Source organism: Cervus elaphus, chromosome 14, assembly GCF_910594005.1.
Source record: "Cervus elaphus chromosome 14, mCerEla1.1, whole genome shotgun sequence".
In the NCBI taxonomy this organism is placed as follows: Eukaryota; Metazoa; Chordata; class Mammalia; order Artiodactyla; family Cervidae; genus Cervus; species Cervus elaphus.
This window is the reverse complement of record NC_057828.1, coordinates 56,785,970-56,811,017: the sequence shown is the minus strand read 5'-3', so window position 1 is coordinate 56,811,017 and position 25,048 is coordinate 56,785,970. Positions and strand designations below refer to the sequence as shown.

At 38.2% G+C, this 25,048-nt stretch overlaps 1 protein-coding gene across 1 annotated transcript in view; it reads left to right on the top strand.

Annotated features, from left to right (window-relative positions):
• The window catches only part of SLC9C2 (solute carrier family 9 member C2 (putative)), an 83,410-nt gene that overhangs the window by 52,135 nt on the left and 6,227 nt on the right, over positions 1-25,048 (top strand). The window contains exons 15-23 of the mRNA XM_043922930.1: positions 3,351-3,549; positions 4,256-4,444; positions 9,066-9,215; positions 9,941-9,992; positions 11,716-11,864; positions 14,446-14,571; positions 20,644-20,742; positions 23,106-23,273; positions 24,753-24,884. Of these exons, the coding sequence (XP_043778865.1) occupies positions 3,351-3,549; positions 4,256-4,444; positions 9,066-9,215; positions 9,941-9,992; positions 11,716-11,864; positions 14,446-14,571; positions 20,644-20,742; positions 23,106-23,273; positions 24,753-24,884 (1,264 nt within the window). The remainder of the gene's footprint in view (positions 1-3,350; positions 3,550-4,255; positions 4,445-9,065; positions 9,216-9,940; positions 9,993-11,715; positions 11,865-14,445; positions 14,572-20,643; positions 20,743-23,105; positions 23,274-24,752; positions 24,885-25,048) is intronic.

Sequence of the window (25,048 nt, the reverse complement as noted above, 5' to 3'; positions counted from 1 at the left end):
AAGCAATCTATGGATTGAGTGCAATCCCTATAAAATACATTTTTCCCAGAACTAGAACAAATAATTCTAAAATTTGTATGGAAACACAAAAGACCCTGAATAGCCAAAACAATATTGAGAAAAAACAAAGCTGGAGGTATCATTCTTTCTGACTTCAGACTATACTATAAAGCTACAGTAATCAAAACAGAATGGTGCTGGCATAAAAACTGACACATGGGTCAGCAGAACAGAATAGAGAGCCCAGAAATGAACAAACCCTTATATGGTCAATTAATCTATGACAATAAGGCAAGAATATGCAATAAGGAAAGACAGTTTTTAAATAAATGCTGTTGGGGAAACTGTACAGCTATAACCAAAAAAATCAATCTGGACTACCCTTTTACACCATGTACAAAAATAAATTCAAAATGGGTTAAAGATTTAAATGTAATACCTGACACTGTAAAACTTCTAGGAGAAAACACAGGCAGTAAACCCATTGACATTTGTCTGATTTTTGTGTGTGTATGTGGCCTTAGGCAAGAAAAACAAAAGCAAAAATAAACAAATGGGACTACATCAAACTAAAAACTTTCTGCACAGTTAAAGAAGCTATCAACAAAATAAAAAAAAACACCTACTGAATGGGAAAAGATATTTGCAAACAATATATTCTATAAGGGGTTAATAGCCAAATTATACAAAGAACAGTTTTCCCAGGTGGTGCTAGTGGTAAAGGATCCACCCGCCAATGCAGGAGATGTAAGAGATGTGGGTTCATTTCCTGCATCTGGAAGATCCCTGGAGAAGGGCATGGCAACCCACTCCAGTGTTCTGGCCTGAAGAATCCCATGGACAGAGGAGCCTGGCGGGCTATAGTCCATGGGGTTGCAAAGAGTTGGACACAACTGAAGCAGCTTAGCACAAAGCACACATACAAAGAACATTAAAAAAAAAAAAGCCGAATAACCTGATTTAACAAGGGCATAGAATATGAATAGACATTTTCCAAAGAAGACATACAGATGACCTGTGGGCACATGAAAAGATGCTCAGCATCATCAATCATCAGGGAAATGCAAATCAAAACCACAATGACATATCATCTCACACTTGTCAGAATGGCTATTATCAAAAAGATAAATATCAAGTGTGGGGAGGATACGGCAAAAAGGGAACCCTCATGCACTGTTGATTGAAATGTAAATTGGTATAGCCACTGTGGAAGATAGTATGGAGATTCTTCAACAAATTAGAAATAGAACTACCATTTCCACTCCTGGGTATTTATCTGTAGAAAAGGAGATCACTAATTAGAAAAGATATGTGCACCTTATGTTCATCGTAGCATTATTTTTAATAGCCAAGATATGGAGACAACCTAAATGCCCATTGATAGGAATGTAAAAAGAAGATGAATGGATATATATATATATATATATATATGGATATATATGGCATCCAGTCCCATCACTTCATGGCATGGCATCCAGTCCCATCGCTTCATGGCAAATAAAAGCTGGGGAAAGTGGAAATAGTGACAGACTATATCTTGGGCTCCAAAATCACTGTGGATGGTGGCTGCAGCCATGAAATTAAAAGATGTTTGCTTCTTGGAAGGAAAGCTATGACAAACCTAGACAGCATATTAAAAAGCAGAGACATCGCTTTGCTGACAAAAGTCCATATAGTCAAAGCTATGATTTTTCCAGTAGTCATGTACCCATGCGAAAGTTGGACCATAAAGAAGACTGAGGGCCAAAGAATTGATGCTTTTGAACTGTAGTGCTGGAGAAGACTCTTGAGAGTCCCTTGTACTGCAAGGAGATCAAACCAGTCAATCCTAAAGGAAATCAACCCTGAATACTCATTGGAAGGACTGATGCTGAAGCTGAAGCTCTAGTACTTCGGCTACCTGATGTGAAAAGCCAACTCACTGGAAAAGACCCTGATGCTGGGAAAGATTGAAGGCAAAAGGAGAAGGGGGTGGCAGAGGATGAGTTGATTAGATAGCATCACTGATTCAATGTACATGAATTTGAGCAGACTCAGAGAGACAGTGAAGGACAGGGAAGCCTGACGTGCTGCAGTCCATGGGGTTGCAAAGAGCTGGACACAACTTAGTGACTGAACAACAACAACAAATGTATATTCATATGTATGTATAATGAAATATTCCTCAGCCCTAATAAAGAATGCCAAATGGATGCACCTAGATGGTATTATACTAAGTGAAGTCAGACAGAGAAAGTCAAATACTGTGTGATTTCACTTATATGTGGATTTTAAAAAACAAAACAAATGAATAAACTTAGTGAAAGAGAAATAATCTTAGATAAAGAGAATGAATAGGTAGTGTCCAGAAGGGAGTGGTTGGGGGAAGAAAGAAATAGTGAGGGAAGTGAAAGAGTACAAAATTCCAGTGGCAAAATAATTGAGTAACAAACATGAAGTGTACAGTGTGGGGAATATAGTCAGTAACAATGTAATATCTTTGTATGGTAGCATATCATAGCTAGACTTATTGGAGTTATTATTTTGAAATGTCTAAAAATACTGAATCAGTGTGTTGTGTAATAGGAACTAATGTGTTATAGGTCAATTATACTTTAAAAACAAAGCAAACTCTTAGCAAAAAAGATCAAATTTATGCTTACCAGAGGTGTGGGGTAGGAGAGGGAATTGGATGAAGACTGTCAAAAAGTACAATTTTCATTTATAAGATAAATAAGTACTAGGAATGTCATATGCAACATGATAAATATAATGAACACTTCTGTATGTTATATATGAAAGTTGTTAAAGGAGTAAATCCTAAAAGTTCTCCTCTCAAAGGAAAAAATGTTCTGTTTCTTTAATTTTATATCCATATGAGATGAAGGATGTTCACTAAACTTATTGTGATAATCATTTCATGATGTACGTACATCAAATCATAAAGTTGTATACTTTAAAACTTATACAGTGCTGTATGTCAATTACATCTTAAGAAACTGGAGGAAAAACACCCCCTCCCCAAAATACTACCCCTCCTAAATGAATATGTATTTACAGTACTTAATGTTTTTACAGAGGTAATGAAAGCCTTTTTTCTACTTATGTGAATGATAAGTATAAGATATTAACTTAAAAAAAAAAGCTCCCCAGCCTTGATATAGATTACCAAGAGCCATATTTTTATCTTTTTCCCTTATGATTTCTATATATAGAAAGTATGTTTTAAATTTTAATTATCTATTATTTTATATTATTTTATATCTTTCTTCAAATAAATGTTAATATTTACTTAAACAAATAAACTTCAGATTTTAATTTTTATACTCTTAAAGTGACCTGACATTTTATTTGATCTCTTTTTTTTTCAGGCATAATAGATTTCTTATATTTATATATCACATTGTATTTTCAGAAGAATTTGAAAATGCAGAACATATTATAGGAATAATGTACATTTATCCTATGATAATGCACCTGTGGCCAATGGCAAGAAAATTAAATGTGTCAGGACTGATATTCATAAACTACTATTTTGTATGTTTATATCTGTTAGAATCAGCATTGAAGGTACCATTTAAAATAGAAATGTATCCTATAAAAAGAATGATTTAGATAGCTTGAATCTATTTTTGTCATTTTATTGGAATAATTCCTACCAGAAGCCTTTTGCTGTAATAGTTGATACAATTATGGGAATTTTAGTACTCTTTTTGAGTTTTCTGAGTGAAATCAGTATAATAGTCACAATCTTGGATATCAGATAAGAGAAGTATCATAAAAGTGGAGAGAATCTCAAAGATCACATAAAAGAGAATTGAAAATCTAGACATTTGATGTTTTCCTCAAATACTCCTTGTAAGGATACAAAGAATAAATAAATGAATAAAAGAAAAATAGTTTGCAGGTTCTTATCATGATATAAGATGAAGACCACTTTTTAGGATAAATGCTTCAAAGATGATTTATCAGCATACTGTTTCATACTTTAATTATAATTAATAGTGTTTCAGTGAATTAATTCACTATTTTTCATTGCTTTTCTTTGGTGTTGCAGCTTCATAATAGATTATATATATTTTAAATCAAATTATACCCTTTGATGTCATACATTTATAAAGGATTTTTTTGAATTTCAAATGAATGACTTAAAACCCAGCTTTTGGAATGTAATGCATTTGTAGTTGAGCATTTAACTGTTAATTTTTAAGAGTCCCTCTCCCCACCTTTGTATACTGCTATGAAATGATGTATGTTCTATATGTTCTCTAAACAGATAATAATTTTGAAAAAGAAATATTTTCATCAACACTGGAATACTTTGGAATTTTTTATTGTGCTTATTGGAATTGTTGATGTATTTTGTATATACTTTGTGAGACTGAGACCAGACAACTTGATTCTTATTCAGTTTACAGTAATAATAGGTTATTTCAGAATAATTAGATTTTTTCCTCTTCTCAAGGTAAAATTTCACATTAAAATTTTTTTTTCTATACTATTTGTCAACTGAATTAAGAAAACTCATTGTTTTAGAAGAAATGAGGGAGGGAGCTATCTTTTCTCCTGGAACCCTCTCTCCACAGGTATCTGCTTGGTTCACCCTCTCACTCCTTCAAGTCATTGCTCAACTCTCACCTTCTCATGGAGAAGGCCTTCCCTGACCATGCTACGTAAAATGGCAACCTGCCCTCCATACTCCCAACTTTCCACCCCATCTCCTTGATCCCTCTTCATTTGCTTAATTTTTTCTGCATAGCACTTACCACCTTTTTACTATATGTTGTATGTACTTTCCATGAGGTAAGGGTCTTTGTTTTGGTTACTGATGTAACCTAGAATGATACCTAGTATATGAAAATGAAAGTGTTAGTCGCTCAGTTGTGTCCGATTCTTTGCAATCCCATGGACTGTAGCCCACCAGGCTCCTCTCTCCATGGGATTCTTCAGTCAAGAACACTAGAGTGGGTTGCCATCTCTTACTCCAGATGATCTTCCTGACACAGGGATTGAACCTCTGTCTCTTTTGTCTCCTGCCCTGGCAGGCAGGATCTTTACCACTAGTGCCACCTGTGTAAGTACTTACAAAATCATGTATTGAATGAATAAATGAAAATGATAGCACCACTTGAAGCAAGATAACCTGGAAACAAGTTCTCCAAGTTTTAGTAAAATTTTCTCATAAAGCCCTAACTGTACAGGACATAAAACATTTACTCTAGAGTACATACTACTTCCTTAGCCTGCTGCCTATGAAGTTCAGTTTTACTGTGGCCTTCAGTCTCCTTCAGTTCAGTTCAGTTCAGTCGCTCAGTCATGTTCGACTCTTTGCAACCCCATGAATCGCAGCACACCAGGCCTCCCTGTCCATCACCAACTCCTGGAGTTTACCCAAACTCATGTCCATCGAGTCAGTGATGCCATCCAGCCATCTCATCCTCTGTAGTCCCCTTCTGCTCCTGCCCCCAATCCCTCCCAGCATCAGGGTCTTTTCCAGTGAGTCAGCTCTTCACATGAGGTGGCCAAAGTATTGGAGCTTCAGCTTCAGCATCAGTCCTTCCTTCCAATGAACACCCAGGACTGATCTCCTTTAGGATGGACTGGTTGGATCTCCTTGCAGTCCAAGGGACTCTCAAGAGTCTTCTCCAACACCACAGTTCAAAAGCATCAATTTTTTGGTGCTCAGCTTTCTTCTCAGTCCAACTCTCACATCCATACATGACCACTGGAAAAACCATAGCCTTGACCAGATGGACCTTTGTTGGCAAAGTAATGTCTCTGCTTTTTAATATGCTATCTAGGTTGGTCATAACTTTCCTTCCAAGGAGTAAGTGTCTTTTAATTTCATGGCTGCAATCACCATCTGCAGTAATTTTGGAGCCCCAAAAATAAAGTCAGCCACTGTCTCCACTGTTTCCCCATCTATTTGCCATGAAGTGATGGGACTGGATGCCATGATCTTAGTTTTCTGAATGTTGAGCTTTAAGCCAACTTTTTCACTCTCCTCTTTCACTTTCATCAAGAGGCTTTTTAGTTCCTCTTCACTTTCTGCCATAAGGGTGGTGTCATCTGCATATCTGAGGTTATTGATATTTCTCCCGGCAATCTTGATTCCAGCTTGTGCTTCCTCCAGTCCAGCGTTTCTCATGATGTACTCTGCATATAAGTTAAATAAGCAGGGTGACAATATACAGCCTTGATGTACTCCTTTTCCTATTTGGAACCAGTCTGTTCTTCCATGTCTAGTTCTAACTGTTGCTTCCTGACCTGCATATAGGTTTCTCAAGAGGCAGGCCAGGTGGTCTGGTATTCCCATCCCTTTCAGAATTTTCCACAGTTTATTGTGATCCACAGTCAAAGGCTTTGGCGTAGTCAATAAAGCAGAAATAGATGTTTTTCTGGAACTCTCTTGCTTTTTCGATGATCCAGCAGATGCTGGCAATTTGATCTCTGGTTCCTCTGCCTTTTCTTAAACCAGCTTGACCTTCTGGAAGTTCACGGTTCACGTATTGCCGAAGCCTGGCTTGGAGAATTTTGAGCATTACTTTACTGGCGTGTGAGATGAGTGCAACAGTCTCCTTAACAATGACCATTTCTTCATTTCTTCTTTTCATGGCTCTCATTTTGATTCTGAAAGTAGATCTTCAGATTTTTCAGTCTCAGTTCTTAAGCATCCTTTCTCTTTTTCCAGTGGAGTTGCATGATATTAATATAAGCTTTTAACTTGGGAGCTTTCGATGAGTTCTCTTGCCACTCCACATTTTTGAGTTGCTTAATTCTTATTCGGGAGCTTCCGTGGTGGCTCAGTGGTAAAGAATCTGCCTGCCAAAGCAGGAGATGCAGGTTCCATCCCTGGGTCAGAAAGATCCCTTGGAGAAGAAAATGGCAACCTATTCCAGTATTCTTGCCTAGGAGATCCCATGGACAGAGGAACCTGGCAGGCTACAGTTCATGGGGTCACCAAAGAGTCAGACATGACTTGGTGAATAAACAACAATTCTTATTACATCAAATAAATCTATTAGTATGTATTGAAGATATATAGACTTAATATTAAAAAGTATTACTCTAAACCCTGACGGTGAAAGGCAGACATTAGAATCTGCCACCTGGTCCCTATTTGCCAAGAAATTTAATAGTTGTCTTAGGCAGAATTGTCTGAATGCCCAGACCTGTGCTTGTTGACTTTTCTTTTTTTGTTCCTTCCTTTATTCTATATTAAGTGTATATATACTTAGGGCTTTCTTGGTGCCTCAGTCAATAAAGAATCTGCCTGCAATGCAGGACACCACCTGCAGTGCAGGAGACTCGGGTTCTATTCCTGGGTTGGGAAGATCCCCTGGAGAAGGAAATGGCAACCCACTCCAGTATTCTTGTCTGGAAAATCCCATGGACAGGGGAGCCTGGCGGACTGCAGTCCATGAGATCGCAAGAGTTGGACACAACTTAGTGACTAAAGCACCACCATATATATACTTAATATAGAATAGAAATAAAGTATGTTACCACTCTTTAATATTCATAAGAGTAACTTTAATAGTTATATACATAACACCTACTTAAGGGGTAATTTTGATTATTTATTATTTTTTCCTTATGAGCTGAGTTTAGAGCAACGTGCCCATGTAGGGTATAATCTCATTATAATACAAACTATTCTAGGATATGTAGAGTGAGGCTAAGTCTTAATACAGAAGGTAGAGACTTTCATAAGTAATCAGTTTTTACACTGGGATCTTATGCAGATGAGTGTAAAATAAGTATCTGAGAAGGAATACTTTGCAAAAAGTCTCTCTGAGTGAAGTAAAGATTTAAAGATGTATTATTATAGAAGTCAATCCTGTTTACAGTGTGAACCATTTGCTATTTCTGTTCAGCGTGCTCTGACAAATCCTAGTGGAGTGTAGTTAAGTAAATATAATCATGAGTAGCTTTTTTTTTTTTTTTTTAAACTGGGCACTGTGTTCCAGGATGTGTGCAGACCACTTTACATACATATCTAGTTAAATTGTTACAATACTGTGAAGTAGGTGTCTCCACTTTATCAAGTTAGGTGTCCTAGTAGCCAGTCTCAGCCGAGTGAGGTTTTCAAAAATAGCAAATCTGTATTGGAAAGCCTGGAAGAATATTGAAGAACTTTACTTTAGATCAGCCAGTGCATCATGGAATAAAACTTTATAAAAAGAAACCCTCTTCAATATCTCCTCTTCTCCCCAAAGTTTCACAACCAAAATAACAGTTTAAGAAAAGCTCTGCTTTCTCTGCTCTTGTGGTTCCTTCCCTGTGATGTTCTTTTCCTGATCACGTCTTCACCTTGTGTTACTTGGCCCTTCGCCATGCTCCCTGGACTCTGTTGTGCTTCTGTGATTGACTGCATTGCTTGTGAGGGGCAGCTCCTTGGGAATCCTGGTACTTAGGTGTTATCATCCTCATTGAACAGATAAGGACGCTGAGTCCTTGGAGTCCCTAAGTAACCTGTTCAAGGTCACAGCACTGTGAGTAGCAGAGAGCTGCTATTTGAACCCAGGGAGGTTCTTATTTAAAATCCCACTCCCTTTAGTCACTGTACTCTCCTGCTTCAGCTTGTCATTTGAGAAATTTAGAGCTAAGGAGAATCTCAGATCACCCTAAATTCCTTGTCTTGCAAGTGAAGAAACTGAGGTGTAGAGAGATTTATTCTGTTGGTAACTACTGTCCAGGTTATTGGGGTGACCTCTCTGAAAACTGGGAGTCTTCTGAAAACTGGGAGTACGGAGAATAAGGGAAGAGGCAGTGGTAAGCACTTCGCCTTAAAGCTACAGAACCAGTTATTCATTGAGCTTTCTTTTCTTTAGAGTGGGGCTCTCAAACTTGAGCGTACATAGAAACACCTGGAAGACTTGTTAAAGCATTGATTTGGGGGCCTGTCCCTAGCATTTCTGATTCAGTGGGTCTGGAGTGGGACCTGAGAATTTGTGTTTCAGCAGTAGATGTTTCAGAATTTGTGTTTCTAACAAGCTTGTTAGAGATGGCATGTTGAGAACATCTGCCTGAGAGGGTGCCTTTCCTCATCAAATTTTTGTTTTTTTTTCTCTCCATTGTTCCAGATAATAATACCACTGCTGATAAATATTGTAGATGTGCAGATCAAAAAGCGCCTCAGCTTGACATATAGTATTACAAAAGGCTATGTCAAAAGTCTAGAGGATACCAAGTTTTTAATAAGACAGATTTCTAGCCGAAAGTCAATAGATCAGGTGAGAGACAAGCTCTGGTCATTTGGGAAAAACATCCCTTAGGTGTATTGATTTAATTTAAGACCATTTCTGCATGTATTTGCCTCAAAAGATAAATTATGTCAAGTGAAGGTGATTCAGTTTTTTATTATGTGATATGAGGTGCTGCAGAGAACAGTTTCTGTTCTTTAAATTTCAGCTCTGATTATCAAACTTCAGGAAGACTCAAAGCTCAAGGGCATGCCTGGGCCATGGTGGGAATTTGACAAACAACAATTGTATGATTGAACAGAGATTGTTTAGCCCAGAGTGGAGCTATTTCTTCAGTTATGTCAGGAGTTATCTGTAGGAAACAAGACCTACCTGACACCATATTTTTCATTATTCCACTTGTTTTTGCACTCCCAGTAGACTGGCTCCCCAGTTGGCTGCTCTGTTGGACACCCTCTAATGGGGTGCCATCTCTGAGGATTCTCTTTGGCACACAATGAAGTGCACACTAGTCTTTTCTGAGAAATATTAGGTGTGATACTTATGTACTTATGTAAGCTACTACACAGCATTCATTGCACTGTGAGAATGAGGCTGGGAAAAGCAGCTGAATTTATGAAGAGAGAAGAATTAAATATCTCCCCCAAATGATAATTAAGTGAGAGTTTTCTACCATGCTTTTTTCCCCTCAAATTTTAAAGCCAGTAATGCACTTGGTATAATTAGAAATTAATACTTTTATTAATTTGTCATAGAAATTATATGAAATTTTGGAAACCAACAAACAAGATGCTGTCAAAGAACTAGGTAAGTAGTTGGGATGTCTAATTTCCTAAAATCACATCTTATAATCCCATAATTTAACCAAAGGAAAACAAGTTCATGCTTTCATTCAATCACAGACTCATTCATTTATTCATTCAATAAGCATTTATTGAACACATATAATGGGCCAGGTGTACATAAAATTCAGATCCTGGTGGGAGGTGTGAGCATATCAAGAGATAATTGCAGAAAGTTAGAGGAGTTCTGTTATTTGCTATGGGTGCATACAAGCAAGAATGAAAAGTGCAAAAAGTGTGTTAAGGTGGCAAGATCATATTCCTTAAGGTTGTAAGAAAAAGACACACAAAACATTACCTATGACAGAGAGTGCTGTTTTTGTTTCGCCCTACTTTGTTTGCAGGAGTACGCAAACAAAGTGAGTTTGTGAGGGATGAAGGTTTTTGAGCATCTACTGCCACTCTGCTTGAGTTGAAACATTTGGGGGAGCCCTAGGATTTTATACAAAACTTCTTGGATCTGCTTTCCTCACATGGGGGCTGTGGGCCAGGCTCTCAGTGTTTGCCAGAATATAGTTTCTGGTAGAGAGCCTGGCACTTGGTATGCCCTTAACAAATGGATGTTTTTGTAAAAGAAAGAAAACAAAGTCCCTTTGTTTTTATAACCACATTGTAAGATGCCATATGGATTTATGAGGATCACACTTACCTTAACAAAACTGAAAAAACATGGTCTAATGAATGAAATTGTAAATTTGGAGACAATAGGTCAGAATATTTTGGCACCGTCTCAGAAAATCCAGGACCCATTGTTTCCATTCACATATTAGGCAGGTTTTTATTTCCATGCTTTTAAAGGTTAGGGGCCTAGGAGCTTATGTTTTAGGTCAGTATGGAATATTACCAGTGTTCTTGATTCAGTCATGTGAAAGAATGCCTGTTTCTGTATTGCTACTGCAACCTACTATTGAATGCTAATTATGTCAGGAATTGTGTTAATGGCTTTATATGCATTATTTCATTTGATCTTTATAACTACTCCATGAAGCAAATATTATTATCATCTTTGTTTATAGATAATGAAACTGAGGCTTAGAAAGTTTAACTCCCCTGAGGTCCTATGGCTGGTAAGAGCTGAGCTAGATCTCACACCATGTGAGATTTCCTGTGCTCTCCACCATGCTGTTCTTCATTTCACTGCTCAGCTTATTTCAGTGACTGAGTCCCTTCCGGATGTCAGGCATTGTGCTCAAGATTAGTATTACAAGGATGAAACAGATGCATTTTAAGCCTTGACTCGTAGTTCATCTCATGACTTCTCATGCTCACTGAAGAAGAAAAAATATGTGATTTGATTTCAGAAAGAGCCACCAGTGCAAGTCCAGGGACACTTTCAGTCATTTATTCATCCAACCAACAAGAATTATATAATATGAAGGATGAGACAAACAAGGAAAAATGATAATACTACCATGTAATGAATTCTGTAATGAAGATATGTAGGAGATACCTTGGGAAAAAGATAGAGTGAATTTCTGTTACCTGGTGAAGGAAGCCTTTTTTCAATTTTCTCATCTATAAAATGGAGATGAAAATAACTGTAGTCCTACTGGCCTCACAAGTTCTATACAAAACAGGAATGAAAAGATATTGAGTAAATGCTTTGGAAATTATAAACTGTTATGCAAATATTCATTACTATTGTGGTTATTGAATTGTTTGCTTACTGATACTTTTATTTGCTTCAGGACTCATAGAGCATGAGGGTCGTGATGTTGTCATTGCTTTGAAGACCAAGCAGGCAATCCGGAATGTGATTGCTAAAGCTCTGAAAAGCCTCACCTTCCTTTCGTCTAGAGGCATTATTGATAAATATGAGAGCCTCGAGATGAATAAGGTAAGTAAGCAATTTCCCATGCTACTTGATTCCATAAACCCAACACTCACGTCTGAAATGCTCCTCTAGCAGAGTGAGGGAGGGAGATTGGGAAAAGGGTGAGTCAGGACAGTTAACTCTGTAATTGTTTAAGTCTTTGTTAATGCCAATGGCAACTAGTGCCATTGCTACCTGGTTCCCTCTATGTCAAAACCACTTGGTTGTACAGAACCAACCTGAGCTAGGTTTCACAAAGAAATGGAACATTTATCATGAGCACCCAGAGTATCTTACAGACTTCATGGTAACCAGACCACATGGCCAGGCCTCAGAAAGGGACTCGAGCAGTGACCTAGAAAGCTTTCAGCTTCTCCATTTCCCATCAGGGTTGCCCTCTGTGGCATCTTCTTTTGGCTCTCTCTTACAAACTCATTAGATTTTTCTGCTTCTCTGTCTACTGGTAGAATATCTACAGTCCAGTCCCAGCAGCTGTAGCAAGGAAAGTGGTAATTACATAATGTTAACATAGGTGGGAGGGATTGGGGGCATGAAATTAAAAGACGCTTACTCCTTGGAAGGAAAGTTATGACCAACCTAGATAGCATATTAAAAAGCGAAGACATTACTTTGCCAACAAAGCTCTGTCTAGTCAAGGCTATGGTTTTTCCAGTAGTCATGTATGGATGTGAGAGTTGGACTGTGAGGAAAGATGAGCGCCAAAAAATTGATGCTTTTGAACTGTGGTGTTGGAGAAGACTCTTGAGAGTGAGTCCCTTGGGCTGCAAGGAGATCCAACCAGTCCATCCTGAAGGAGATCAGTCCTGGGTGTGCATTGGAAGGACTGATGCTGAAGCTGAAGCTCCAATACTTTGGCCACCTCATGCGAAGAGTTGACTCATTGGAAAAGACCCTGATGCTGGGAGGGATTGGGGGCAGGAGGAGAAGGGGACGACAGAGGATGAGATGGCTGGATGGCATCACTGACTCGATGGGCATGAGTTTGAGCAAACTCCGGGAGTTTGTGATGGAGAGGGAGGCCTGGTGTGCTGCAATTCATGGGGTCGCAAAGAGTCGGACACGACTGAGTGACTGAACTGAACATAGGTGGGAGGGGACCCACGTGTGTGTGTGTGTGTACGTGGAAATCAGGGAGGGAAGAGTTTGAGAGGAACAGGGGAGACACCCTAAGTGGTTGGCTGATAAATGGACTTTTGAAAAATTACAAATTTTCAAAAAACTAAGACCATAAGAGGAAAAAGTGTTTAATGTTTAATTCTACCAGGCTATCAAATCCACTGTCTAGACTGCGAATTGTGCAAATAGTAATGCTTTTTTCTCTCCTGTACAAGGGTCTATCTGCTTCATAACATAAAGAAGAAACATATAAGTTCTGATCTCACATTCTGCCTGTGTTTCCAATGATAAGCTGTTCCTGGGTGTCACATGCTTATTCTTGTCCCTGGTACTTTTCAACCACATGCCACCTGGGCTGTGCTTCAGGACATTCTCTGAACATAGCCCTCTCTCCATGGCCCTGGAAGGGAAGTAGGCATGGGACAGGCCAACTTTTCCCATTTTAACTCTGCCTCATTAGTCTCTATAAGGTCATGGCACAGGACTAAATGGTAATATGATTTTTCCTTAGTGTCTGTCAGAGGGACGAGAAGGGTTTAGTTTTCTTCAAGTTACACCTCTGTGCATGTTGTATTTTTTTCTATTTTTCCTTTATTACTTTGAAGATTGTATAAGATTCAATTGAATGATTGATACCCGTTAGTTAAATAAACAATAGCCCTTATGAAGAGAGAGATTTATTTTTTCCTATAGGTTTATTTAGATAGGTAAGGGACAAATCAATCATTCAACAGTTATTTGTTAGTTGCCTGATTGTTGGCTGAAGAGGTATAATTATCAATCCCAGGCTGTAAGGAGCTAGGTAAATCTAGCCAATTTAGCTGACTAAATATATGTTGAATACCTATGTGCCATGACTCTTGAGGAGACTTGGATACTTAATGAGTACAACACTGATTCCAAAGTCCATGGACACTCTTCCTCTTTTTTCATTTAGTCATTTATCCAGGCAATCAACAGAAGTTACATATCACAGATAAGTAAACATAATAATACTACAATGTAATGAGTTCAGTAAGGGAGATTTGTAATAGATACCCTGGGAATAAGGCAAGTAAGTGATTACGTATTACTTGGGGAAGTCAGAGAAGACTTCTGAAAGGCCACAAAACTAGAACCTTATCCTCCAAAGCTAGAAGAATGTAAAGAAGCAATTCACTCACATGAAAAAAAAAAAATCGAGAGAATGTGGCATTAAATCATATAGTAATCAACAGTTAAGTTTGAGATTAAGACAGAATAGAATACAGCTATTAATTGGATTATAAAAAGAATAAATTCAATATGAGTTAATATACCAGTGAAAATAGTAAAGTGGAGAAAAAAATTAGAGGACAAAAAATTAGAGGACAATTTAAAGAAGAAAAGCTCTAAATAAAAGTATTTTATTTAGATTTCCTTCATTTTTACCTGATGTCCCTTTTCTGTTACAGGATCTGATCACCATTATTTTGGTTGTTTGTTTTAGGTACTTCTTGAAAAAATAAAATCATTGAATAACTTTCCAATGGCAATCCCGCTCCCTACTCCTGACAAATATCTTCATAATATCATTTGGCTAGAAAATAAAGATGCTCTCATCGAATTCTTCAAGGTAAAGATTCTGTGTTATATTCTAGCTCATGTTCAATGATAATTATTTTTCATTCCCTAATGTAAGATTAAAAATTAAAAAAAACTTATCCAAGGCAAGACTCCTGTAATGGGCAGTAAAAGATAAGTCAAATGGAGGCCCAGCAAAACCTAGAAGAGTGAATTTCATTTTGAGCCTAAACCGCAAAGATTTTTTTTTATAATTGCTTATCTGCTTAGGATGATATATATATTTTTTTATACATTACCCAATTATTACCAGTCCTATCTTATTTTCTGATGAAGAGCCCCAGACTTCCAGATGCACACTCTGGAAAAGACTTTTAGATCAAGGGTTTCATATTGAAGTTACTTTGCAGGCCAGGCAGATAATATAAAAGTAAAACCAAAAAAAAAAAAAGTAAAACCATCTGGGTGTAATATAAATAGGGAACAGGACTATAGTCTATTCCAGAGTTCATGCTTCGTCTGAAGTCAGTTGAGTGTTCCTATAGGAATGTGTACTGTTTCAATAGATAGCTATTTAATAGCCTCTTTGAGCCAGAGAATGTTCTAGGTTTGGGGATACAGCAGTGAACAAAATAAATAAATTCCTGCTCTCATTGACTTTATGTTATATGGATGGAGATGGACAATAAACATACCCATGCATAAATATATAGTCTGTCAGGTGGTGACAAATGCTACATGGAGAAAAGGTGAAAAAGGAGAATATAGGTAGGCAGCTCTTTTATAAGGATGGTTAGAGAAGACTGCTCTAATACCTCTCCTCGGGACAGAGATCTGAAATAAGTGAGGGAGCACACCATTTAGGTATCTGGGAGAAGGCAGGTGCAGTGCCCTGAAGTGGATCTGCTTGCTGTGTTCAAAGTGAAGTCGCTCAGTCGTGTCCAACTCTTTGCGACCCCATGGACTCTAGCCCACCAAGCTCCTTTATCCATGGGACTTTCTAGGCAAGAGTACTGTAGTGGTTTGCCATTTCCTTCTCCAGGAGATCTTTCTGAACCAGGGATCAAACCCGGGTCTCCTGCACTGCAGGCAGACTCTTTACTGCTGGGGCCACCAGGGAAGCCCTGACTGCTTTGTTCAAGGAGCATCACAAAGGCCCGTGTGGGCAGGACCAGTGCTGGATGGAGGAGATGAAGACGAAGAGTTTATGGCAAGCTTGAGTTTGTAGAACTTTGTAGGTCAGTGTTAGGATGTTGGCTTTTACTCAGAATTAAGTGGAAACATGTTGAAAGGTTTTGAAGAGAGAAGTGACATGATCTAACTTACACTTAAAAATGATCATCTGCTGATGTGTTAAGAATAGGCTGTAGGGGGTCAAGGGCAAGCCAGGGCATCCAGTTAGGAGATGATTATGATAATGTAGGCAAGAGATGATAGTGACTTGGACGAGTGACAGTGATGAGAGGAGTTCAGACTCAATAGGTTTTGAAGAGACAGCATATAAATGCTGATGGAGTGAGTGCTAGAGAGAGAAAGAATGACTTCTAGAATTTTAGGCTGAAATAGAAAATAGTCTAAAAATGGATTAGCCCTTTATTTAGATGGGGAAGAGAAGATTTATATGGGGTGGGAGTTGGGCAAGAGTTTGATTCTGAATAAGTTAAATTTGAGAAGGCTATTAGACATCCAAGTGGAGCTATTGAGTAGGCAGTTAGATATATGACTAGAATGTAGGTGGGAGGTCAAATTGGAGAAAGACATTTTGGAGTTGTCAGCATAGAGATAATATTTAAGGCCTTGAAACTTGATAACTCAAGAAATTGTTATGAACATCCAAGGGTTGAATTGTGAGCTATGAATCAGATTGATTGTTGCGAGGGGAGGGGAGTGGAAGCTGGGTAAATTAGACAAGTGGGTTAAAGGGTACAAACTTCCAAGTTACAAGATAGAAAAATACTAGGTATACAACATGATAACTGTGTTATATAGTCATATATGTACAGTATATTTGAAAGCTCTAGGAGAGTAGAATCTAAAAGTCCTTATCACATAGAAAAAATTTTTATAACTATATCAAGTGATGTATGTTAACTAAATTTATTGTGATAGTAATTTTGCAATATGTGCATGTCAAGTCATTATGCTGTATACCTTAAACTTATATTGTGTGTGTGTGTATACTCAGTCACTCAGTTGTGTCTGACTCTTCACAGCCCTATGGACTATAAACCGCCAGGCTCCTCTCTCCATTGTATTTTCCCTGGCAAGAATACTGGAGAGGGTTGCCATTTCCTCTTTCAGGGACCTTCCTGACCCAGGGATTGAACCTGCATCTCCTGCATTGCAGGTGGACTCTTTATTGCTGAGTAGTCTGTCTCAGTAAAGCTGAAAAAGAAGAATTGAGGAGTTATCCATCAAATAGGAGAAAAAAAAAGAATGGTGTGCCAGAGCTAAGTGAAGAAAGTATTTCAAGAAGGAGAAAGTGATCAACTATATCATATGAGGCTGAGAGATCACATATTATAAGATGAAGTCTGAAAATTGATTTAATAATTAGATTAGATTTAATAATGTAAAAGTCAATTTTTTAAAGGAGAATCCATACATCTGTGTTTTTATGTGAATTTTAAAACTTGGCAACCAATTCAGAATTTTAAAGATAAGCAGCAGCAGCAGTGCAAGCCAAACAAAATGTATCTGTGGATTGGATATGACTCATGGACCACCAGTTTGTGGTTTTAGTTTTAAATGGCTATTATATGAGTGAAAGTCACTCAGTCGTGTCTGACTCTTTGTGGCCCCATGGACTATACCAGTCCATGGAATTCTCCAGACCAGAATACTGGAGTGGGTAGCCTTTCCCTTCTCCAGGGGATCTTCCAACCCAGGGATCGAACCCAGGTCTCCCACATTGTAGGTGGATTCTTTACCAACTGAGCCACAAGGGAAGCCCAAGAATACTGGAGTGGGTAACCTATCCCTTCTCCAGCAGATCTTCCCGATACAGGAATTGAACCGGGGTCTCCTGCATTGCAGGTGGATTCTTTACCAACTGAGCTATCAGGGAAGCCCTGGTAATTATATGAATTATATCATAGTTATATGAATTATAGGAATAATAACTCTTTCATCAACTTGTTGAAACCTATTGGAATCAGGAAAACTCTGTGACAAAGAGTGGTACTTGCTTTACTGTAAATTTGGTTTTACTCTGCCTTGTGATCTAGACATGGAGATGTATGTCATCTGTTTAACTATAATGAGGGAATGTTTTCCTTGTTTTCTAGAAAGAGAGCAGTCATATGAGGGTTTCTACTGAGCTTTGAAGATCTGATTTAATTTAGGCCATACTAGTGTTTACTTCATGCCAGAAATTTTTGAATTTTCCTTTTGAAATTAATTTCAAATTTAATTAAATTAAGACTTGTATGGTTGAAAGTAACAAAACCCTATCTGAACTAGTTTAAGCAAGAGGGGATCTTACTAACAATATATTGCAGTGGTATACGAGAAGAAAAGGGCAGCAGGGAATGAGATAGATAGCATCACCCACTCAGTGGACATGAATCTGAGCAAACTCTGGAAGATAGTGAAGGACAGGAAAGCCTGGCATGCTGCAGTCTATGGGGTCGCAAAGTGTGAGAAGTGACTTAGCAAGTGAACAACAGATGCTAAGAAACAGTTGACAGACTAACCCTGAACAGGGCAGGAATCAGGCCAGCTCTGGAATGTCAGTGGTAGGAATTTGTGGACTCTTCCTTTAGCACATGGCTGTGATGACCCAGGTCTTACTCCCAGGTTCTTTGTCCTTTAGTTCAAATTCTTGAGAGAGAAATCCAACTAGCTTAGCTTGAATCAAACGTCCAGGTTTGGGGAGTATAAGTGTGACTGTGAGAAGGGGGAAACCTAGTGGGCAGGGGCCGTTGAAGGTAGTCTGGGGAATAGAGGGTGGGGGGTGAGGGATGGACTTGGACTGGGAAGAAGGTATCTAAGGGGTGTTGATTACAATCTGCATCCTCTTCAGTTTTTTTTTTAATATCCAAGTTTAAAATTTGAATTTGGTTCTTTATAGGTAATGTTCTCACAAGTATAATTAACTGACCATCCTGCAGTGAATGGGGGAGGAATGGGAAAAACAATGGGTAGGAACTCCATAAATTAATGATTTCCATACACCTGAGATGAATCTGTAACCAGGGCACAAGCTTCCTCCACTCCTTAGCCTGCCATGCCTAAGCAAAGCTGTCAGACTCTCTCTACCCCCTTTCAGATATGACTCACTCTTTTTAAAAAATGTTTATTTATTTATTTCTGGTGGTGCTGGGTCTTCATTGCTGTGTGGATTTCCTCTAGGTGCGGAGAGCAGGGACTACTCTTGATAGCAGTGCTGGGCTTCTCATTGCGGTGGCTTCTCTTGCTGCGGAGCACGGGCTCTAGGGCACCCGGGCTTCAGTAGTTGCTGCACGTGGGCTTGGTAGTTGCAGCTCTCCGGCTCTAAAATGGCTCACTCATTAAGTGGCCCTTTTTCCTTAATATGTTGGTTATTGGTAGCCACTTAAATCAGATTTCACTGGGGTAAAGAAAAATGTGATGAATTGGGAGCACATGAGCATTATTCTCATTAGGGTTAGCCCAGGGAATGCATGGAAAAATCCATATAGTAAACAAAAGAAATACCCCCTCATTATAGATGTTATTTCAATCTTGGTCTCTATCACAGCAGCAATAGTTAATTTTCACTACTCCTTCCTCCTTTCATCCTTCAACTGTTGTGGTTAATTAAAAAGGTAATAGTATATGAGGATAAGCCTAAAGACAACAATTGAAAAAAATAAAGATCTGAATAAAACATAAGCTGGATAATTGGCTTTAGGCCAGCTTTTAAAAAAACTATTGTGAAGTCATCCACGTTTATTTCAACACTGTAAAATAATTCAGAAGTAAAAAGTGATATCCTTTCACTCCCCACCCTACACTAAGCGATAACTACTATGAATGATTTAAAAATGTTTCCTCCACATCTTTGTAAAATGCAAACGTGTCACCGTAAGTCTCCTATTAGAAACCCTTCAGTGACTACCCCCTGGTTTTGGGAAAAGCTCAGACTTAAAAAAAAAAAATTATTTATTTGGATGTGTCAGATCTTATGTGGCACACGAGATCCTCGTCACTTCATATGGGATCTTTCCTTGAAGTGCGTAGACTCCCTAGTGCCACATGGTTTATCTAGTTGTGGTGCCCGGGCTCCAGAGTGTGCGGGCTTTTTACTGCACATGTGAGCCCCTTGGAGACCTGGCTCTGGCTCACCTCTCCAGTCCTGCCTCCACCCGGACTCCAGGCACTTCTGCCTTTACCTCCATGAAAAAGCACCAAAAAATTATACATTGTGATTTTGTTACTATAAAGATGAATATATTAGCATTAGATGCTTTAGTATCAAGACATTTTACTCTACCTAAAAGTTGTCTTTTTTCTTCTGATTTTAAAAGAAACTAAAACACTGTTGTGAATCCCTAAAAGTACTGTGAACTCTGGACACTGTGTCTATTGATGCCTAATGGATAACTCCACCCTGGTCTCCAGCCCTCCCTGCCTGAGATGTATTGAATCTTCTGTGTTACCCCACAATGCAGTTATTCTATTTGCTAATGGGCCTTTGCGTAAACTGAATCCTCTGCCCTGAATGGTCTTCAGCTTATGGTATCCTGGCTGTCTTTTGTTACTCTTCCTTCAGGTCTCAGTTTAGCTGTTCCTTCCCTAGACACCCAAGTCAGGGTTCCTGTGGCCTTTCTGAATTTGTTTCCCAGAGCACCCTGCCCCTGTATCCTTGACCAGAATTATTGCACTTTATTGTAAACATTTATCCAACCTAGCATTTATTGGGTGTTTCTGCCAGTCACTCTGCTAGGTCCTAAGCACAAAGTCTGCAGTTTGCTTGCTTGTCCCTTTTTCCCCTAAAAGTTAATGAGGTTTGTTAAAACATTACAACTCATTAACAAATCAAAGAATATAGTTTGTTTTCATGCTACTTTTTAGCTTTAAAATCTTATTTCTCTTTAGAGAAGTAGATTATGAAGATTTGTGTTGATTCTTTTTCTTTCCTTTCCTGTTTCTTTTCTTTCAGGAAAGAGCTAAACTCGCCTATTTTGACTACGGAGATGTCATTTGTAAAGAAGGTGAAATGCCGCAAGGAATCTACTTGATTATTTCAGGAATGGCAATCGTAAGGAACTATTCATTCTTTACTACAAATGTATCTTGAAATTTGTAATGATCACGTAAGGAGAAATTTAGGAACCAAGAAACTTTCAAATTTTTAACATAATTTCTAAATGAAACCATTTCTGTTTGGAGCTAACACCACAGCTGAGAGATATAATTATAACACCCACCATCTCAAAGGTGCTTCCCATCTTACAAAATGCTTTCATAATTATCACTTATTCTTTACAACAATCCTGGCAGGAACAGTCTTTTCTGTGATGGTCACACAAGGAACCCAGTACTTGGAGTAGTTGGGTTACATCTGAAGGAAATGAGAGTCAAGGTTGAGGAAATAGACCGCAGTGTCACATTCTCCCAGAGGTCGAATAGGGATGAAAAGCATACCATTTTTAACTAATAGGAGGTTTTTGTTGTCAGTAAGAGTGATAGGGATGAGAATCCTTTAGAAATTGAATACCTGTTGCTGGATCCATGGGTGAGCCCCAGCTATGACCAACATAATTTCTAGATCCTATATGACAGTTACAAGTGACAAACCCTTATTATTAGTGCAAATAATATATTTGGCTTTATATTTTTAGAATGAGTGTTTCAGACCTTAAAAATACAAAAATTAATCATGGAAATAAACTATAATTATAAATACTAACTAACACATGTATAGCACTTATTAAGTGTCTGGCACTTTTCATTCATTCAACAAATATTTACTTCATTATTATCATGCAGTAGGCACGTTCATTCTAGGCATAGAACTGAGAAAACACAAAAAAGCCCTGTCTTCTTAGAAGTTAATTTCTTATAGAAGCATAGAAGGAGATGGAACAATGGACAAAATACCTTAGTTAAATATGTAGTATGTTAGCAGTGATCAAGAGTTGAAGAGGCTAGTTGTGACATTTAAAAAGATGATCGAGAATGGCAATATGTTATGACATTTTGTCCTTCTATCAACCTCATGAGAAAACTGATGGACAGAGAAATCAATTCATTTGTCCCTCTCCAGTCTTGATGACTACTTCCTTTTCTACTTTGAGGGCTCATGTGATTACACTGGAACCCACAGGATAATCCAGAATCATCTCTTTAAGTTTAGCTGATTAGTAACCTTAATTCTATCTGAAAAACCCCTTCCCAGCAGTTCATAGATCAATGTTTGATTGAATAACAAAAAGACAGGAACCTTGAAAGGCCTTCTTTAAAATTCTGCTTGCCACGGATGTAATCGTCTTTCCTTGGCTTGTAAAAAGCAGAGCCATTCTTCTTTACTGTTAAGTCCCCTACATACGGACCTTCAAGTTGCAAACTTTCAAAGATACGAGGTGCGCCTGTAGGCCCGCTGTACTGCTGTACTTTTCAATGTACTGTGCTGTAAGCTTAAAAATGTTTTCTTTGTTTTTTGTGCTTGTTTTTATGTGTTATTTGTGTGAAAAGTATTATAAACCTATTACAGTACAGTACTATATAGCCAATTGTGTTAGCTGGGCACCTAGGTTAACTTTGTTGAACTGACAAACATATTGGACTTAAGAACATGCTCTCAGAATGGAACTTGTCTGTGTGTAGGGGACAAAAATGTCGGAGTTCTTTGGAAGCATGAGTGCCTCTACAAGTTTGAATGGTGGTACTCACTAGGAGAGGGTACAACTTTCACAGCAATTCCTTCAGTGACTTTTTTCCATTTCTTGTGTCTTGGGCAGCAGCCTTCCTCTTTGGCACTTACAACTAAACTTTCTGGAAAGTTCTGTAATCCTTCTGGTTAATTCTTGCATCTTCCTCCTAAAATCTTTTGAATCTCCTAAAAAGAAAGATGACTTTCTTTTACCCCCACCCATGCCTACCAGTTCTTTTCCTGAAGTAACTCAACCATCCTGTGTTCATCCTAAAACCTTTTTCTGCTAATGTCTCATGGTAATTATTCTTAAGCATCTTAAGGGAGGCAAGATTTCTGCTGAAATTATGACTTGGCTTGGGGGCATATTCATTATCTGGTTTATGCATCAAATGCATCAAATGCACCTGAGGCATTAGCCCATTATGCTAAGAATATCTAATAGACTTAGAGTGGTTACTTGCATTTAGTGGCAGACTGCTATGACTACTTTTGATGGAATTTTTATATAAGGAAGGTAAATAGGGGTCATCTGTAAAGCTAAAGATTGGAAACAGTCTCAGCTTGGAGAGTTGAAATGTGAAAGAAATGATTTTTGGAAGCCCAATTCCTCCTTCCCATCTGAAAGGATTCATAAAGAATCTTTTCCTTCTATTGTAATAATTGCAAGAAACACTGGGAGCTCCTAGGGTTTGGTCAAGGGCTCTTAATTTTGTATTTCCCTTTGCTCAATTATTTCCCCATTGCAGTTGGAGAGTTCACCTCCTACTTTTGGAATAGACAGGAGCCTAAGGCCTGACAGAGAGTCCACAACTAGGTTTACAGAGTACTGTACCAGTGGAGACGTAATTGGAGAGTTGAGCTGTCTGCTTAAGCGTGAAATTGAATATACTGCCATCTGTGAAACTATTTTGCAGGTAAGCACCTGGTTCTCTCTGTATTGTGGGTTGTTAGTTAATTCTTCCTCAAGTCAGCAAGGAGTGCCAGCACTTTTCTGTTTTTGGGTTCTATTATCTCAGTCAATCCAACCAGCTATTGTGAAGCAGTGTAGCTGAGAAAGGCCAATTTGATGTCTCACATCGACTAGGGTGTCCGGAGGGAGATTTTTTTTTAAATAGTTAAATTTACTTATTTTTAATTGAAGGATAATTGCTTTACAGTACTGTGTTGGTTTCTGCCAAACATCAACATGAATCAGCCATAGGTATACCTATGTCCCCTCGCTCTTAAACTGGAGGGAGATGTTTTAACCAAAGAGTCTTTGTCACTTTTTTTAATTAGAAGAGAAAATATCTAACTTCTGATGTTAGAAAGGTAAGGAAAACACATATGTAAGATGCCTGGCATGTTTCGGTGCTCCATAAATGGCTACCATTATGGAAGTAGTGTTTTTAAAGAATACATGTGTTTCAAATCTCTTTCTTCCATTTTTCACTTGCTAAGTAAGAATTTTATTTAACAAATAAGTGGTCTGATAGTGGGCTAGCTGTGGGCAATTCAAATAGAAATTACTGAAACTTCCTACTTACAAAGAATTCTCAAGCTTTGGGTACTATTAGATGCAATGGAGCAAGGTGCAGAGTCTTAGGAGTGTGACAGACAGAAAGGAATGTTGCTTTATCAGTTTCATACCATTTCACTTTTGGAAAAGAATAGGAAACACGAATGTATTCACAAGGCTGAACTGAATTCACTGAAGTTCATGTAGCTTGAATTCTGAGAGTCGTCTTCCTTGTTTGGATTGGCACTTTGCTCTGAGAGCAAATACTATGAATGAGCCCATGTTACCTACTGTGGCAATAAAAATAAATAAGTTTATGTGGCTTAGCTCCATAATCTTGGGCTCATGATTATCCTAGCTATTGATTAATATAAAATTTTCTGGACTAGTATTAGGTCTATAGCTTTAATTGGACTGTACATTTTATCATCTTATACTTAAATAGCAGAGTATCAAAATTAATATACTAGAGTTGATAGTTTTTCTAGGAGGTTAGGTGAAGATGAAACCTACAGGCTTTTAAAAAATTTTTGGCTATGCTGGGTCTTCATTGCTGTTGAGGGCTTTCTCTAATTGTGGTGAGTGGGAGCTACTTTTCTTTGCGGTGCATAGGCTTCTCATTGCTGTGGCTTCTCTTACCGCAGAGCACAGGCTCTAGGCACAGGTGCTTCAGTAGTTGCGGCATGCAGTCTCAGTAGTTGTGTGGTTCATGAGCTTAGTTGCTCTGAGGTGCATGGAATCTTCCTGGACCAGGGGTTGAACCCATGTCCCCTGCATTGACAGGTGGATTCTCATCCACTGTACCACCAGGGAAGTCCTACAGGCATTTGTTTTTCTGATGATTTCATAATTTAGTTTCAAATCAAGCATAGTGTTTGATGCCTTGTCATTTCAGGCCTGCTTTATCTCCCTGGAGGATTTATATGAAGGCTTTGATTTCTTCTGGCCATCCCTGGAATATAAAATATGGCTGAAGCTTGCTCTCAGTATTGCCTATCAGTATTTTGAATCAAGTCTTGTTGATGAGGTAAGTTGCATGATTAAAATATGAATGAAGTTATATTTCCTGTATTTTTTTTTACAAAATAAATTGCATATTTTGGAGACAGAGAAAAGAAGGTATGTTTGATCTTTCAAAGTAAGATTTCAGAACCTTTACCACTCTGTTATTCTGAGTTCCTACAGGTCATT